This window comes from Dermacentor variabilis, chromosome 4, assembly GCF_050947875.1.
Source record: "Dermacentor variabilis isolate Ectoservices chromosome 4, ASM5094787v1, whole genome shotgun sequence".
Lineage (NCBI taxonomy): Eukaryota > Metazoa > Arthropoda > Arachnida > Ixodida > Ixodidae > Dermacentor > Dermacentor variabilis.
Window position 1 is genome coordinate 204,471,681 of NC_134571.1, and position 17,226 is coordinate 204,488,906.

A 17,226-nucleotide genomic window follows, 5' to 3' on the forward strand; every position below is an offset into this window, starting at 1 on the left:
CAGCAGAGGCTCAAGATACTCAAGTGTCCCCATGGGCTTTGCTTTTATCTTGTGCTCAGTTTTGCTACATTTGCATTGTAGTTCAAAATGTTGCAAGTTTGTCCATTGTGAAGATGCCAGCCTAAAGCTTTGGAAATGGTTGTTCAAGCATGTTTGCACTGTAGGCCACATGGTAGTCCTCTGATTACATTGCAGTGCAGTGCTGACGGTGGCAGTGCACTGTTCTTGTGCGCAGGTGGTGGATCTGAATAAAGCGTCGGAGCTGCTAGGCGTGCAGAAACGGCGCATCTATGACATTACTAACGTCCTAGAAGGAGTTGGCCTCATCGAGAAGAAGTCCAAAAACAACATCCGGTGGCGGGAGGGGCGTGGGGCAGCCACGCTGAATGGCAGCAGGCAGCGCGCCTTGCAGCAGGAGATTGACGAGTGCATCAAGATGGAACGTGAGCTGGACGAGCTCCTGGAGGGAGCAGCGTCTGATCTGCGAGGGCTGACCGAGCATGTGGATCGAAGATATCCTTTGACGTGTTTGGTCAAGGCTGCTGATGATCTGTTGCTTACGGGTTTGTTACAGCTAACAATGCAAATTGCATGGACAGTTATATAGTGGCAGCAGGTTTGGCATCTTGTGAGCACAGTTTCATCTTCTCACATTTCTGTGTGGAATAGAGTTAACAAATCAAAAGGTCGGCAAATTCATTCTCTGCTGTTAGTAAACACTCAGGTAGATACTCTCGAAGATCAGGCCAATTTTCTGCCATCACACTTTGAGCGGATTTTCAACTCATCTGATTATTCAGATACATTCCTTAGATATCAGTGACAAGCTAAGTGACTGCCTGTGGGTTGGAGAGGAACAAGGAATGAACAATACAATCCTACATTTATTTTAACATAGCAGAGTTTCGGGCCTCTCTTAATTGTATTGATAAGTCAGCCCTAGGAAATGACTGAATAGTTTACAAAATGATCAAGCACTTAACTCTGAAACCCACAAAACAATACCGTCACTTTTTAGCGCTATATATTTCTACTGGGCTCATTCAGTCTGCCTGGAAAGAAGCAAGAATCATTCCAATTATCAAAGACGGCAAGGCCCCAAGTTCAGCCAGCAGTCATAGGCCTATAGCCTTGGCAAACTGCCTGTGTAAACTGAGAAAATGGCTAACTAGTGGCTCCTTAATTTTCTTGAAAGTAACAAAATACTAGACCCCTGCAGTATCATTTCAGGAAGGTAGACCCACAGTTGATACCTTCTCCGCATCGAGATGAATATTCACGATGCCTTTGTGCATAAACAGTCCCTCTTGTCAGTATTTATTGATATGGAGAAAGCGTCTGACCCACATAGTGCTTTGGAATTCTCCGTGACTTTGCTGGAATGAAATCCAAGGCAATTTGCTGAATGTCATGCAAAGTTACCTGTTTAACCACACATTCTGTGTTCTGGTTGGTAATGTCCTATATCGTCCATTTTCACATAAGACTGGTGTGCTAAGCTGGCCCTTTTCGTTGTAAAAATTAACTCTCTGCATACTGTCATACCACATACAATGTGTTATTCTGTGTATGTGGATGATGTGCATATTGGTTACAGACCTTGTAATCTTGCTATCTATGAGCGACAGGTACAGCTTGGACCTAATAAATTGTCTAAGTAGGCAGACGAGAATCGATCCAAACCGAATCCCTGAAAAAGTATGTGTGTCCTTTCCCCGAAAAAGAGGTATACTACTAGACCCCATTATTGATATTAATGGAGAATGGCTATCTGTGAGTCATGAACATAAATTTTTAGGTGTCATTTTATACTCTGAATTAACTTTTATCCCACACTTGAAATATCTGAAAGTGAAGTGCCTAGAGACAATGAATCTACTGAAGCTCTTGTCCCGCGCATCTTGGGGAAGTGACAGGAGAAGTCTTTTGAGCTTCCACAAAAGTCTTGTATGGTGGTGCCTTGACTACACAGCCGTAGTCTATAACTCTGGTGTGCCTAGTGCTTTGAAAATGCTAGATTCCATTCACAATTTCTACAATTGTCTTCAGTACTAGTCCTGTAGGAGGCCTGTATGTTGAGTCCAATGAATGGTGTCTACATCTCCCAAGGACATATTTAGGCTTCTCCTCCGCCCTGAAGGTTAAAAGGACTGACAACCGGTTTTTAAGGACTCAATTTTTTATGACGCAACACAAAGCTCACCCTCCAAAAGTGTGTGCATGTCTTCTAAGCAGAATCTTTCAATCTAAGCCTCCTCTAAAAAAAAGTCCCTCCTCCAGCAACGCTGAGAAGTGAAAGCGATGCCGATAGCCCGCCTCCCAAATTGTGAAAGCCATCCATCATTCTGCTTTCATGGGCATGAGTGCGACTGTGGTTAACCACTTACATTTTGACTTTTCAACCACTTTTGAAAACAAAGAAAGCTGGTACAATAAGTTTGCATTGTTGTACAGACCTTTTTTATATTTGTACTGCCTTTTTGCCCAAGTATGTGCCTACGCCGTGGCTGGCTGGCCCCCGTCGTCGTTCTGTCTATAGATGAGCCAGGCCAACTCATTGAAAACTAAGGCAAAGGCAGCGACACTTTTCTTCTCACTACAAACGAAGGCCTATCTGCATATTGTAAGTTAGAAAAAACTTATAACAGAAAAAAGTGTACTGTATTTCAATACTAATAAAAAGACTGGGAACTGTGTACGCTAATAGAAGGTGACTTGATAAGCCACTTGTGTATCTTCATGGTTTTGCCATGTGGGGCGCAAAAGGTCATTTCTCACGACTTTAAGTGAAGAATTAAAAATAGAAATCCACGTTAACCAGAAAAACAAGGCTAGTTTTAGCCAATACGATAGACAATCTTCCCATCATCGTGGGGTTATCTTGATTCATGTTCTGAGCCGTTGTCTGACCCTTTAAATATTCAGCATCCATGTCATTCTACTACTCGTGACATGTCCACTGCCAGGCTGTTTCACAACCGCCCTGCTATTAGGGCTCCTTTAAGCCTTCGTTTGGAAGCACTGGCAGAAGATACAGGCGTCTCGCTTTTAGTAAATGTCTTAATGACTCCCACTCGCCTACCCCTGCCTTGGGAATGGCAGACAGTCGAATCCGATATTGCCTTCTTAGAAATATCAAAGGTTGCGCCTGAGTTACAAATACCCTCACATTTTCTTGAACTTTATGGGAAGTACTCTTGCACCGAATTCTATACAGATGCCTCCAAGTCTTCCACTGGTGTGGCCTAAGCAGCCCTTGGTTCGTTGTTTTCCATATATGGTGCATTACATCCTCAAGTGAGTATTTTTACAGCTGAAGCACATCGTGTACTCCCGGCTGCTAAACATATAAGTCTAGAAAATCTTATCAAGCCTGTTGTGTTCGTGGACTGATTGAGTGTAGTCAAAGCCCTAGTTAGTCTATGAAAACACAAGAACTCCGTTTTTAATTAATCACACAGCTTGTGCTTCGTATCTATGTGCTACCAAGGAATTGTCTTATGCTAGGCACCCGGTCACAAAGGTATAAAAGAAAATGTAGCTGCTGATGAAAACGCTATGTCCAGTCACCTTTAGTCAACAGATAAATATCACAATGCCTGTTGCAGATCTAATGTCTTTTCTATGCCATAAGCTGAGGAAGCATTGGCAAGGACAGTAGTATAATGAAGAATCGAATAAGCTATACATGGTTGAACCAGACTTGGGGATCTCGACTCAGCTGCAGCAAACAGTGATTGTTTACAGATTAAGAACGGGACACACTTACGGTACTTGCTCTCACCTCTTGGCTGGAAGCAATCCTCCAACATGTAGTAAGTGTGGCAGTGCAGTTATCCATGCTCTTCTCCAGTGCCCTGCCATATAAGCAGAGAGGAGAAAGTGTTTTCCTTGCGTATATTGCCAACACATCCCTCTGCACTCAGCATTTTTTCTTAGTAACGAACCATTTTAACTGGAAAACAGTTTTAATCTTTTTAGCTGAAGCAGACGTCCTGAAAATCGCTTGGCCAAGATATTTGTAGCATGTACCTATCAGCCCTTTCCTTTAAGAGCTTTCTTGGAGCAGTGTTGCTACTATCACCAATATATTTTATTGCGTCATCTTTTCTTATAAAATTCTGTTTGTCATAGGGCACACTAGTCATAGTCATTATTTTAATAGCTATATATTTTACGATTTATAGCAACAGATTTTTAGGCCCTTTTACTTGCCATTAGCACTGAATTTTCCACTTCATTCAGAATTCATTGACAACACATCCATCGCGTGTCCTGGCACTCTTTGGTCATGTCTGGCCCTTGCGCCATTATACACCAAACATCATCATCACATTTCCATGTGCATCAGTGCTCCACGCTAGCAATAGTCAGTGTTCAGGAGGCTAAACCAAGGCCTGCCATGAAGCTGATGTGTAACCAGCCTGCCTGCTCGCCCGACAGATAGATGGAAATGGGCCACATGCTTGCTTGAAACTGGGTTTGGGGAAGAAATTGCGGCAAAAAACTAGTGCTCTATTAGAGTGAGCACCAAAGGAATGAAAATGTGCTTGAAGGCAACAGAGGATTTGACTCCAGAATGGCAGACAGTGAGGCTAGTTTATAGGTGTTCATGGTATCTAGGCACAAAGACAAGCAAAGCAAGTGCTTGACTTGTGATACGATGAGGTGAAGTGATAAGGTAAGGAAATTTTAAGCATATGTTGCAGTCATCCTATGCAGGACGGCTAATTAGAGGTTGCTGGTGCACTCCTTTGCCTTTCAGGAGATGTAAACTAGGCTGACAACGAAATCACTGGCTAAATAGTCGGACTGCATCTAGTACTACAGGGCCACTTTTTTTAACACTCGCAAAACTGTGTTTGCTTGTGAGCTCCACGAACCACTGTATGTTGGCCAAATGTTTGCACATAGGAAGTCTGGAATGTCGCCAACTGTACGTGTCCCCTCGTCCTGTCCTTACCCCAAACCCACATTTACCGAGTGAGCTTGTTGTGCACACCAGCCACATGCTGTGCCGTCCCTCCCTGTCCTTTACCTTTTCTATCTTCCTGTGTTCTTGCATGGAACATAGAAACAACTATTCTTGAATTTAACACAAAACAGGCACTGTCCTCACCTTATCCTGTGTCCTGTCCTCATTTTTTTGCACTACTGTTTTATTCCTTTTCGAATTGAATTTTTCTCATACAGTCACAAGCTGCAAATCATGAGACAGGGACCTTGCCTATATGTTTTGACTGGTGTCAGGTTGCAGAATGTGTCTGGCTAGTGTTATTTCTCTTCGTAAAGGCTTTATGCTGGAAGTACGAAACCGATTTTAAAACAAATCTGTGGTGATAGTTTGAAAACTGTGCTTGCATTCTGGAATCTAAACGAGTCTTGCAGAAGTTGGCAGTACAGTTGAATCCACTTATAACTATACCGGTTTTAACAGTATATCGGTTATAACAATGAGAAGCTGCTGCACCGGCGACTTTTGTATGTTTTCCATGGTGAAATAACCCAGTTACGCCCCGATGCTGCATTGTCGGTTATAACTATGAAGTCACTACCTTTCAGTTCGGTGATCCAGCAGGCAGTTGAATGTCCAAGCTGAAAGGTAGTGAAATGTAAAATCCCTGAAAAGAAAAATAGAAAACGAGAAATTTGAGCTGCTCCACGATGGGCCGCTGCTCCAACAGCCACTGCGCACTCATTTTCCAGCCATCTCCGCGCAGCTCTCTCCCGTCGCCCTTCAACCCCTCCGAACAGGAATGGGCTGCGCCCATAGCTCTATGCCACTCCAGCCTCCGAAACACAAATGGACCGCGCCAACGGCGCCGCAAACAGATTGCTCGCATGTTGCTTGCTGGCTCCTCATTCAGTGCAATTCTGCGAACAGCTTAATCGCTCGCGTTCGTTTTTGTTGGTTATGTCAGTCATTCCTGGCCACGCGGTTTCTCAACTTCGCTCGACTCGCCGCTGAAACGGAAGATCTGCCTGTTGTTCGACATTGCCAGTGAAAAGAAAGGGCACGGTTATAGATTTGGAAACTAAGAGCTTCTAACCGATGAGATCATCGTCGCAAGCACGCTTTCATCGGATAGCGACGGTGACGACGGCAGTGATGACGTGGTAGGGCAGGCTGCCTCAACGTTGTTTTCACAGGAGGCCTGGCATGATTCAGCCCCTCCGGGGCTTCATTTTCGCGAGGAAGCTTCCGCTGCACTATGTGGAGCTCTTGGATGCCTTGGAGAAGGATGTCGGCAAGAGAGAGAGAGGAATACAGGAAGTCAGGGATGTTAACCAGTCAATAGTCTGGTTGGCTACTCTACGCTGGGGGATGGGAGAAGGGGAAGAGAGAGAAGGTGTAGAAGGATGTCTGCAAGCTTCGTGTAAAGCATGCATGGCTGACAGACGTAGGCTTTTGTCGTGCGAACCAGTGAGATATAAGTGGTGAGATGCTTGTGGTGATCTCTCAACGTTTCTTCTGGATTTCTCAAGCTAACAGGCTGCCACGGCAACCTTCTCACAATTTTTCAAAGGCCCCTTTTGGGGCTACCAATGCGGTGCCTCGGCGGTGCTTGCATGTCGCTTGCCACCCGTGACACCTCTTTGCAGTTGTTATAGCAGTGCCATTCTTTAACGCCAACAGCCGCGGCTTGTTACATGCGATCAGAGCACCCAGGAAGCAGTTAACGAGTGAACACAATCAGCAACTAGGCAGAGGAAGGTGGTGGGGGGGGGCACTGGCCTCCCTGCCTATATCGTTTTCTCATGTCAGCTCTGCCACCCCCTTATTTTAATTTTTTCATGCAACCTGGTTATAACAATTATCGGTTATAACAATGGAATTTTTGTGGCACTTGAATATTGTTACAAGTGAGTTTGACTGTAGCAGTTTATATTGGTGGTAGAGAGTTCCATTTGGTGCTGGTTTGACACCTTGCAAAAGCGATCTGTGCATTAGACCTTGACGCACTGGTGCACGCATGCTTATGTAACGTACCGGGACCTGCGAAGCATCAACAGCCTGGCCGACCAGACTGTGATAGCTGTCAAGGCACCTCCTGAGACACGCCTGGAAGTGCCTGATCCTCACAAGGTAAGCCTCCCGTAGCCCTGCTGCTGCTCAAGGCATTGTGTGTGACATTTCCGCTAAACGTCCTATTGACGAAGAATAGCGTGATTCACAAGGGACGAGAAATAATTACAGCACAAGTGCAGAAACAAAAACTGGGGTTTATTAACAGAAACAGAGCTTCCGTGAAAGGGCAGCGTCGTCTAACTTATCCCTACATTGCAAAAAAATGCAAATGTAAGCTGTTGCTGTCATATTCTAAGGTGCTGTCATGACACAAAGATGAAACTGCATGGGAGTTTGGCAAAAATTTCTTTATTCACAAGTCCGCTGACGTGTCTCTGTGATGCTGCATGAGTAAGGGATTGATGACCGTAATTGCCGAAATCTAACGTACACCTTTTTTCAGAGAAAATGGGCCCTAACATTGTCTGTGCATTACAGTCAAATTATGAAGCCAAAACTTCATTTGCGGCCTTGGCAACAGCCGACCGTCAGAGCCATCAGATGCAGTGTCATCGCCATCACAAGATTGCGACCAAGCACTTTTTTTTTAAGGTTGCTGTAGGTTCATATTGTGCTTGACTGTTGTCTGGAGTGGTAGTCATGGTCGGCAACTTTCGGAGATGCGACCACTTTCAGAGGACTTCGTGCGACTTGGCACCGGATGCATTGGCGTATACAGCTGCCTGCTTTTCTGGCAACGTGCCAAGCTCACTGTCTTTGCACAGTGCCAGGAATGCTGTTGGCCACAAATTTCAACAAGTCCAATGCAGAGTCGCATAACATCTTGCGAAAGTAAAAGTAGTTTCTCTAAATGTGATCATTTAATCGCTAGAGGATACCGCACCTGTGTGCTAGGTATCTGTGGCCAAGAAGTGCTAATGGTGATGATGATGTGCTGCTGTCATTGTGTTCATTATGAAAGCTTACTAAAGAAAATTGTCTTCTGTGAAGGTAAGTTCTTCACAACTTATTTTTCTCGATCGCGAACATGAGGGACAAAATATATATTTATTTTATAAATCAGGAACATGGTACATTCAACTGCACTTTTATTTTGTTACTTTAAGCCCATGAAAATTGGGTGCACATCAGATTTGGGAGCGCGGTAAAATTGGGTAACTATGGTACTTGGCCGGGGGCTAGTCTTCAGTTCTGCACTCATGTCGTCATTCTTTCTTGTCCCTTGGGCATTGCGCTATTCATGGAATGCCAACTTGCCCTACGTTTTGTCAAAACAGCCTTCCAGCCTTCTGCTAAATGCAAACTCCGGCAGGTAGCGTAGGGTCTCAATGTGTGACCTCTGAAGAAACAGTCTGCTGCTTCACAATCGCCTATATGTGAAAAGGGATACTGCTATCCATCTAACTGTAGTACAAAGCTGCAAAGGAAACCCATATGGGTTTCTTCGAAAGAATTAATTAGAATGTTCCTCCACCTTGCGGGCTTTTGCGGAACTGATTTGCCATATCAGTCACACATGTGCAACATTCTTAAATGATTAAACTTTGTATTTTTATGTGCCACAAACACGATCTGATTTATGAGGCCCGTCATAGCGTGCTCTGAATTAATTTTGACCAGCTGGTGCTCTTAAGGGGCATCTAAATCTAAGTACATGAACATTTTTGCATTTCATCCCCAATGAGATACAGCCACCGCGGCTGGGATTGAACCTACGACTGCGAGCTTAGCAGCGCAGCATCATAGCCATTAAGCTATCGTGCTGCAACATTATCATGTAGTACGTTTCCATGCAGAAGGGAAGTTTATCTGCTGTTTCATTGGGTGCCTTGTAAACAGCATAAGGTACATTTGATTTGCTTGTACACTTAAAGATCTCTTCTTGCGTTAACTTTATTTATTTCTATGGGGGCCTCAATTGGGAAAGAAAAGATAAAAAACAAGTGTTAACCTTGAGAAGCTATGTCAGGAGACCATAGGAGGAGCTAGCCTTAGTTCCTGCCTGCCGCGGTTGCTCAGTGGCGATGGTGTTGGGCTGCTGAGCACGAGGTCGCGGGATCGAATCCCGGCCACGGCGGCCGCATTTCGATGGGGGCGAAATGCGAAAACACCCGTGTACTTAGATTTAGGTGCACATTAAAGAACCCCAGGTGGTCGAAATTTACAGAGTCCTCTACTACGGCGTGCCTCATAATCAGAAAGTGGTTTTGGCACGTAAAACCCCATAATTTAATCTTTTTTTAGTTCCTGTTTCTTGTTAAAACAAGAAACACATTAGGATACATTTTACTCTGTACAGCTTAATTTCAGCAATAGAGCGTTACACTTTCAGCCAAAAACTTACTTGAGAATTTTTAAAAAATGTGGATTTTAATACTCCAGCAGTAAACTCAAAGTAGAAGGAAGGGGGAAAAAAAAAAACAGGTTGACAAGCTACTAAAGCACTTCCAAAATTTCCTGTAGCTAATGCCTTTCCTGTAAAGCTTTAGAAATAATATCCCACAAGAAGCTTGGATGATAGGGTTCTGATCACCTAAAGCACAATCTCTTTTGGGCACATGTAGGAGGAAGCAAGAAACTGGCACAGGGCGTTGTGGTGTGACGTGGTACTACAGCATCCTAGCAAAGCGCAACTGGCTTCATGAACTCGCTATGGGGAGAACGCTATGGAGATCGCTATGGAGAGAACAAATAGAAAGAAATGAAATGTGAGCAAAGTAAATGTATCACAGCAACATGTGGTGCAAGAACCTTTCTTTGCTACTAGACTCCTCATTTCTAGCTTAGTTTCCTCTTATACTCCTCGCAACTAGTTTATTACCCAGGAGAGGTTTTTGTGTGCTTTGTTGCAGTGACACAGTCACTTTGTATAAAGGAACCTTTCCCATTTTTTATTCCTAGCTCACTGATTTTGACGACCATTTTGCTAAAATCGACCTCTGGGCACCACTGTTCATCCAGGCAAGCCACCTGTTTTGACAAATGTACATGTGGGCTCTTGGAGTTGCGCATTGCGGTACATTCTAGAAGTGGTGCAGTTGAAGCTTGTTACAGTGAACACAAATATACTGAACTTATTAGTATACAGAACGCTGAACCCTTGCCAAAGTTTTACGAGAGTTGCACATACCTATTTAAGATTCTTGATAACAAATCCATGTAAGCGTGTTATGATATACCGACATATTCAGCACTAGAATATGCTCGCTTCGAACAAATAAGGCAGGCTTTCCTGCAGCGCGCTGGCACTCGGTAGTGGTGTGGCAGGCATGAGTGACTCGCTCAAGATTGCAGACATGTGCGAAATTTTCATGCCCGATGCGCTGAGAGTGCCACTTTCAGCATAGCAGCACAACCACCTACAGCACGGTCTTCAAGATGAGGTGGTGCACACTTTGCAGTATTGGCACTCCGTAAGTGTTACTGGTTTGGCACAGGAAGGTGGGCACATGGTTTAGCTTTCGGCGTGGTGGAAAACATTCAGGAGTGGAGCATTCTAACATACATGGTGAAGCCATGCTGGTCCTAAATAATTTTCTGGCGTAATTTAGCAAAATAAGGAATTTTAGCTATGTCAAACTCTATTGTGATTTTTGTGTCTTTTGTTAAAATGTTCAACTGCAGTACACTAGTAAACTCTAGGAGTAATATGTAATCCAAAGTGCCACAATACGTAGAAACCAGTGCTGCTGCTGCCGTCTACATCTTCAGCGTTCTGTAAACTGCAAAACATAAAGTCTGGGAAAATGGGCTAGTCTAGTTGGTGTGCAAACAGTGCAGAAGACATGGACAAAGAACCAATCTATGGAAAAGCTTGCGCTCAACCTTAGAAACGTAGGTTCGCATTTAGCGGTTCATTGCTGCACGTGTCGGTGTACCCCCGAAAGTTCGAGAGAACTCGGATAACATAGCAGCATATATCCCGACTTGTGAGGAAAACTACAGAAGTATTTGCCATACCGTTTGAGGGTAATTATTGTATCAGCCATGCATCAGATTACCTTGTCACTGAGGAAGTGACATATCTCCGGAAGTGTCAAATCTCCGGAAGTGTTCGGGTTGTAGGAGTGTTAATCGGCCTTTTTATGTCACTTGCTCGCAGCTAAAGTCCCTCTTTGCTGATTGTACTTAACTGGATGGTTCTCTCCAATTTGTTCATGTAGTTTTTATGTTTTTTTTGTATTTTTACTTATACGCTTTGTTTCCAAAATAAAACCTTTAGTTGGGAGTCAGTGCACACTGTGTCCACACATTCTGCACTCTTTTCCTTCGTGATTTGATCTTTCGAACATAAAGTGCAATACAGGTACCAACAGGCTAAAACTCTGGTAGTAAAGTGTTTCTTCTATAGCTGCTAAGGACGTGACAACTCTTTCATGTTCCTTCTCGAGCAGGGCCTGCAGATATGGCTCAAGAGTGACAAGGGGGAGATCGAGGTGTACCTGTCCAACCCTGAAGATCCTGTGGGACTTATCGGCTGCGAAGCAGACATCCCCGCGACCAGCTTGCCTTCATTGTCGTCTTCAGGGGACTACGAGGAAGCGGCAGCCCAATCTGCATCTGGAGGACCCTCTACAGGTGAGTATTGTTGGCCTATCGCAGTATTTCCTGCAGTGTCGCTTGGTGCAGATCGTTGTACATTCAGTTCCTGGTAAAAGCTTGCTTCCAAAACGTAGGTTTTGCTCATCGCTTCTGGCACCTGCTGTCTCATATAATTTCCCAGTAAGATGAAAATAATGAGTGTTTAGGCCCTTGACTAAACATGCCTTTGACGCTCTAAATTAATGAATTGTAGAGCGCAGCTCTTAAACGCCCATTCCTGGGATGAGCGTTGGCGTAACCGAGCGAAAGAGCGAACGCAGAGTGCAGCGGGGGATGGAAGACACGAGGAGGAAAGCGAAGGAGGGTAACCATCAAGTGGAAAGTAGAGGAGGAAGGTATAGTGAAAGCCTGAGAAGAAAAGCGTACTGCGCCGACGTTGGTTATGAGATGGCGCCAGGGTAGCACACGTAGTCTGGGAGGTCTGTCTGCGGCAGTTGCTGTGAATCGTGCCCATGCATCACCCATGCGCTCCCTCGTGCAATCTCCAGATTAGCGAATTGGCCGTGCCACACTTCGCTCCATTTGCAACGTGCGCACGAGACAGATTGCCTGCGCCAAGTCCTTGAACACATCTCACCACTCCGGGGCGATTCTAGCACTCGATCTCAAAGGCGCTTTCGACAATGTGGCTCACCATACCATCCTTACAAACCTGTCTCACGAACTATGGTCGTAATACTTACAATTATATACGTGCTTTTCTAAGCAACCGCACAGCCACAATAGGCGCTGGCTCACTCAGAACCCATACGTTACCTACCTGCAACAAAGGAACCCCACAAAGTGCTGTTCTATCACCCACCCTTTTCAATATTGCTACGATGAAATTACCTGACAAACTCAACGCAATACCAGGAATCAGGCATGCAATATATGCCGATGACATCACTATCTGGACCACCACTGGTTTTAAAGGAGAGAAACAAGACGCCCTTCAACAGGTGACCGACATCGTCCAGCAATGCAAAAAACAAATGGTCTCCGGTGCTCCCCCGAGAAGTCAGAACTATTAGTCGTTCGACAGAAATCACGAAGAAAACTTAATGAACTACCCCACATCACACTCACCCTCAACGACAAAGAAATACCCACAGTAAACCGCGTCCGCATTCTCGGCCTCCGTATACAACAGGACGGCGGAGGCGCATACACCATCCAACGTCTCAAGCAGACCACCTTCCAAATCATGCGAATGGTCAGCCGCGTCACCACCAAACACTACGGACTGAAAGAAGACATAACACAGCTCGTCCAGGCCCCGATAATCGGCCGCATTGCCTGTGCTGCCCCGTACTTACCCCTCACTCCCAAGGAGATACCGTATTTACACGATTGTAAGTCGACCCCTTTTTTTAAATTTGAAAGTCTAAAGTTGGGGGGGTCGACTTACAATCGAAACCAAAACATGGCCCCGCCAAAAAAAAGCGATACCAACGGGAGCTACAACGTGGTTACAATTTTATGTTTGCTCTATGGCCCTACCCGTATCTTTTCGCTATCCCGCGTGTTTGTTCGCTTTTCAGAAGGGTTTTTCAACATTTTTGAGTCTTACAGTGCATGCAACACTTATGGGGGAGGGGGGGTGTCAATAGTTGATGGAAGCGCCGCTGTTCTCATTTGCGGCGGCACCCTCAGAACGGCGGCGCTTGTGGGGAGTATCGGTAGTTCATGGAAGAGCAGACACCGCTCGCGGGTTTCTCTTTCTCTGTTTAAAGGCATTGGCTTTCTCTATGGCATTGGTATTGGTTGACTTGACTGCCGGCTATGTGCTACTTCTATGCTTCCCCAGTCGTCACGAGTGCTCCAGGCCCACTAATCGTTCAGCACTCGTTCACAGCAGTGTTCAAGAGGGCTACCATCCTTTACGCCAAAGAAACAAATCGCTGCGCAGCGGGCCGCAATTTCGATGTTTCTAAACGGGTAGTGCGAGAGTGGCGACTGCAGCGAAGCGAAATTTTCACCTGTGTGACGGCAAGTGAGAAATTTCCTACGTGACAAAGTCTGGATGCTTTCCGGAGCTGTAGGCTAAGCTTGCGGCGTACGTCGCTGAAATGCGTGATCGTTCCCTGCCAGTGAAGTGCGACGTGGTCATGAAACAAGCCTGGACCTTCGCCTTAATTTTAAGGTTCTGCTCCACCGTGAGTACAGCAAACGGCTGGCGGCAGAAGACTGCGAAATTACGCCAACCGGACCTGTCAAAAGAGCCTCCCTGACGGCTGCGTGTGGTTGGGTGCATTTGGCGTGGGCTGCTGTTTTGCAAGATGTCCTGGTGCGGTCGTTTGCCAAATTTGAAATTTCGCTGGATCACGACGCACTGTGGGACCGCAGCAACGATGACGATGGCAGCACTAGTGAAGACGAGTAGTCCAGTGACCATGTCAGCTACTAATAAATTTTCGTTATCGAATACGCCCTCTGGTATGCTCTCTTATTTTCTTTTTCTTTCCGGTCAAGCGATATGGGGGGGTCGACTTACATTCGAGTCGACTTACAATCATGTAAATACGGTAGATCAATTAGATGTACTTCTTCGGAAAGCCTACAAGCAAGCGCTCGGCCTACCACTGGGAACAGCGACACTCAAGCTTGAAGCCCCAGGAGTCCATAATACTACAAGAGAAATTATAGACGCCCACTTCACAAGCAAACGAGAACGCCTAGCCCTTACACCAACAGGAAGAACTGTCCTAGCACGCCTAGGCTAGCCCACACATGGCAAAGGCCACGAACAAGCAATCCATCTGGCCCCCAACTTCCGGGAGCACATCAAGGCAGCCCCCTATCCCCAGAAGCATGCACCCGGAACATTATGCCAGTCGTTGTCAAGCTCGCTCAAAAACTCTACAGACAAAATATGGCAGCCTCTCCACCACACTATACACAGATGCCGCACAGTACCCCAAAAAGCAGCCATGACGGCCAGCGTTGTCGACTATAACCTACAAGAGGTGGTCTCGATGACGGTCCGCACCGCCAGCGCCCTCGCAGCGGAGGAGACAGCCATCGCCTTGGCCATCACCTCTAGTCTGACCAACGAGTACGTCACAATTATTACTGACTCCCAGGCAGCTTGCCGTAGCTACGTGAGAGGCAGAATATCTTCAGTCGCCCACCGACTCCTCAAACAAGCCTCCCAATTCTCGGACGTTGAAATAGTATGAACTCCAGGACACGAGTCCCTCCGTGGAAATCGGCGTGCGCACGATGTAGCCCGAGCTCATGCCTCCCGGGCACCACAAGAGAGGGATACGGCCGCATCTATGGAGCCCGTATCTTTACAATACAACGGCATACTACAACAACACAGATTGAACAGACGACAATACCCACCTCCACACAAGACCCTCTCACGTGAAGACGCCGTAACATGGCGGCAACTACAGACCAATACATACCCCCATTTGAGCAGACTACATGCAATACACCCTACACTATACTCATACCAATGTCCCCTTTGCAATGACTACGCCTCCCTATATCACACAACGTGGGCGTGCTCTCACGTCAAGGCAGCCCCACAAATACTGTCAAGGATTGGTGGTAAGCTATTCGCACTCTCCGAACCGGAAGGGATGGGGCAACAACAAACCCACCTCGCGCGCGTTTGCTGATGGTTCGACCGCGGTGGTAAGGTCCACGCCTGATCGACTGTGAACCAGAGGCATGAGATGGGAGGCGACGTACAAACATACACTCAATTTAATAAAGCAAAATCATGCTCGAGACATAATTAAAAAAAGAATATATAAACTGCAGCAAATGGCGCCAAGTTTCGCGGAAGGTGTGCGGGTCACACACAACACATGCCCTGACGCCAAGCGCGACACGAAGCCCACCACGTGGGAACTCCTAACACTCGTGAAATAACAAAAAAAATATGCGACAAAAATGAGAAATACACGCGACAATAAACGTGGCAAACACTACACTAACAGAACATACAAGAATCAACATGCGATGAATAATTAAATGAAAGATGAAATGCGATTAAAAAGAAAGAGTCCGGTGGAAAGTTGTGAGAGTCGGCCGGAACACGAGGCTTATCTGTGGCGTGCTTGCCGAGATCCCGATCTGAAGAGCATCGGGCTGCTGCTACTTCACTGCTGAAGATCTTGACGGACTTGCACAGTCTGTCGATTGACCGGCGAAGACTTCGGCCTGGGGATTTCAGCCTGCCGACCACATCTTCAGTTGTCTCCCGGACCACGCTGCTCCGTCTCCTAAACCACTCTCCCCGCTCGCCGAGCTGCCTCGTCCCTCGTCATGCTCCGGCGAACCACGTGACCAACTGGTCGGGCGAGCTCGGGAACAATTGGGGAGCCCTCTTCCCCATCGCCGTGCAAGCGGCTGCGGTGGCAATGGCGGCCATCTTGAGAGGGGCGCGGGCACGCACTTTGTGACAAATACCCAACCCCACACCCGAGCAGTGGAGACCGTACTGACTAGTTTGGACCCTCGTAACCAGCAGCAACTGGTGCGGTGGGCCCGGGAGACAGCAAGAGTCACAGGAGCCCTGGACTAAGGGTGCCTCACGCACAAGCAGAAAGACACCTGCTTGTCCTTTCCTTTCCTTTTTTTTTTAAATAAATGTTTCTCCTCCTCCTCCTCCGCGCCAGCGAATATATAGCGAAATGAAAACGCATATAGAGCTGCGCTCAAATTTTGCATTAGAGAGTACAGTTGAACCCGGATATATCGAACCCGCATATTTTGAATTATTGGCCATATCGAACACACAGGTTACCCCCTTGAATATACTATGTAAAAGTATAGGACAATTGCGTAGTATATCGAACTCCATTTTCGTCGGACATTCGATATATCGAACGCCGCGCCACACCACGCCCCTGGAAGGTGTGCTTTTCCCAAAGACATTCGTGTCCGGTCCTCAGGGGAAAACATTTCTGCAGTCAGTAAGCAAGCTCCTCCTCTGCAAATGCGCGGCCGTCGCCTAGTGACGGAGACGCAGAGCCTTTCCCCCTTTCTTTCGCCCCACCGGCGCGAGCTCTCTCGCTCCTCCTGTACCTCCGGCGTGTGCATTGGGCAAGGCCATTGGAGCTCAACGAAGAGAGTGTGCGGCATTGAGACGCGGCGACGTTTCCAAGCCACGCTTCCTGAGCAAAGGAAGAGAGAGTGAGGGGTCGGCATGGTTGCTGCCAGAGAGGGCTCAAGAAACAAACCATAGCGAAGCGGCAATTGCATCCACAGCGCCTTTGACAGCAATTCCGCAGATCTTTTTCCCCGCTCTCTTCTTTCTTTTCCCTTTGTCGTTCTTTATTCTATGAACAGGCTTCGCTCGGACTGCTCCATCTGTGCATCGCGCATTTTGTTGTGCGTACCTATGTTTCAACGTGCCGTGTGTAGCGTGTGTGATTGCGGTCATCTGGTGAGCTATGGCATCCGCGGACATAAAAAAGAGGAACAATCTGGACTTTGCAAGAAAGCTTGAAGTAATCCGGCGTGTCAAGAATCAAGAAAAGAAGTCCTCCTTGGCAGACGCATTCGGCATTCCGCGGAGTACTTTAAGTATGTTGTTAAAAAACAAGCAGGACATCAAGCTTAAAGCAAGTGAGGAAAGTCGCTCGGGAGCGTGT

At 46.5% G+C, this 17,226-nt stretch overlaps 1 protein-coding gene across 2 annotated transcripts in view; it reads left to right on the top strand.

Moving 5' to 3' along the window:
• Window positions 1-17,226, top strand: part of LOC142580068 (transcription factor E2F2-like) — a 65,330-nt gene that overhangs the window by 24,130 nt on the left and 23,974 nt on the right. For both annotated transcript variants that reach the window (XM_075690836.1, XM_075690837.1), the window contains exons 4-6: window positions 236-513; window positions 6,973-7,087; window positions 11,425-11,608. In XM_075690836.1, the coding sequence (XP_075546951.1) occupies window positions 236-513; window positions 6,973-7,087; window positions 11,425-11,608 (577 nt within the window). The remainder of the gene's footprint in view (window positions 1-235; window positions 514-6,972; window positions 7,088-11,424; window positions 11,609-17,226) is intronic.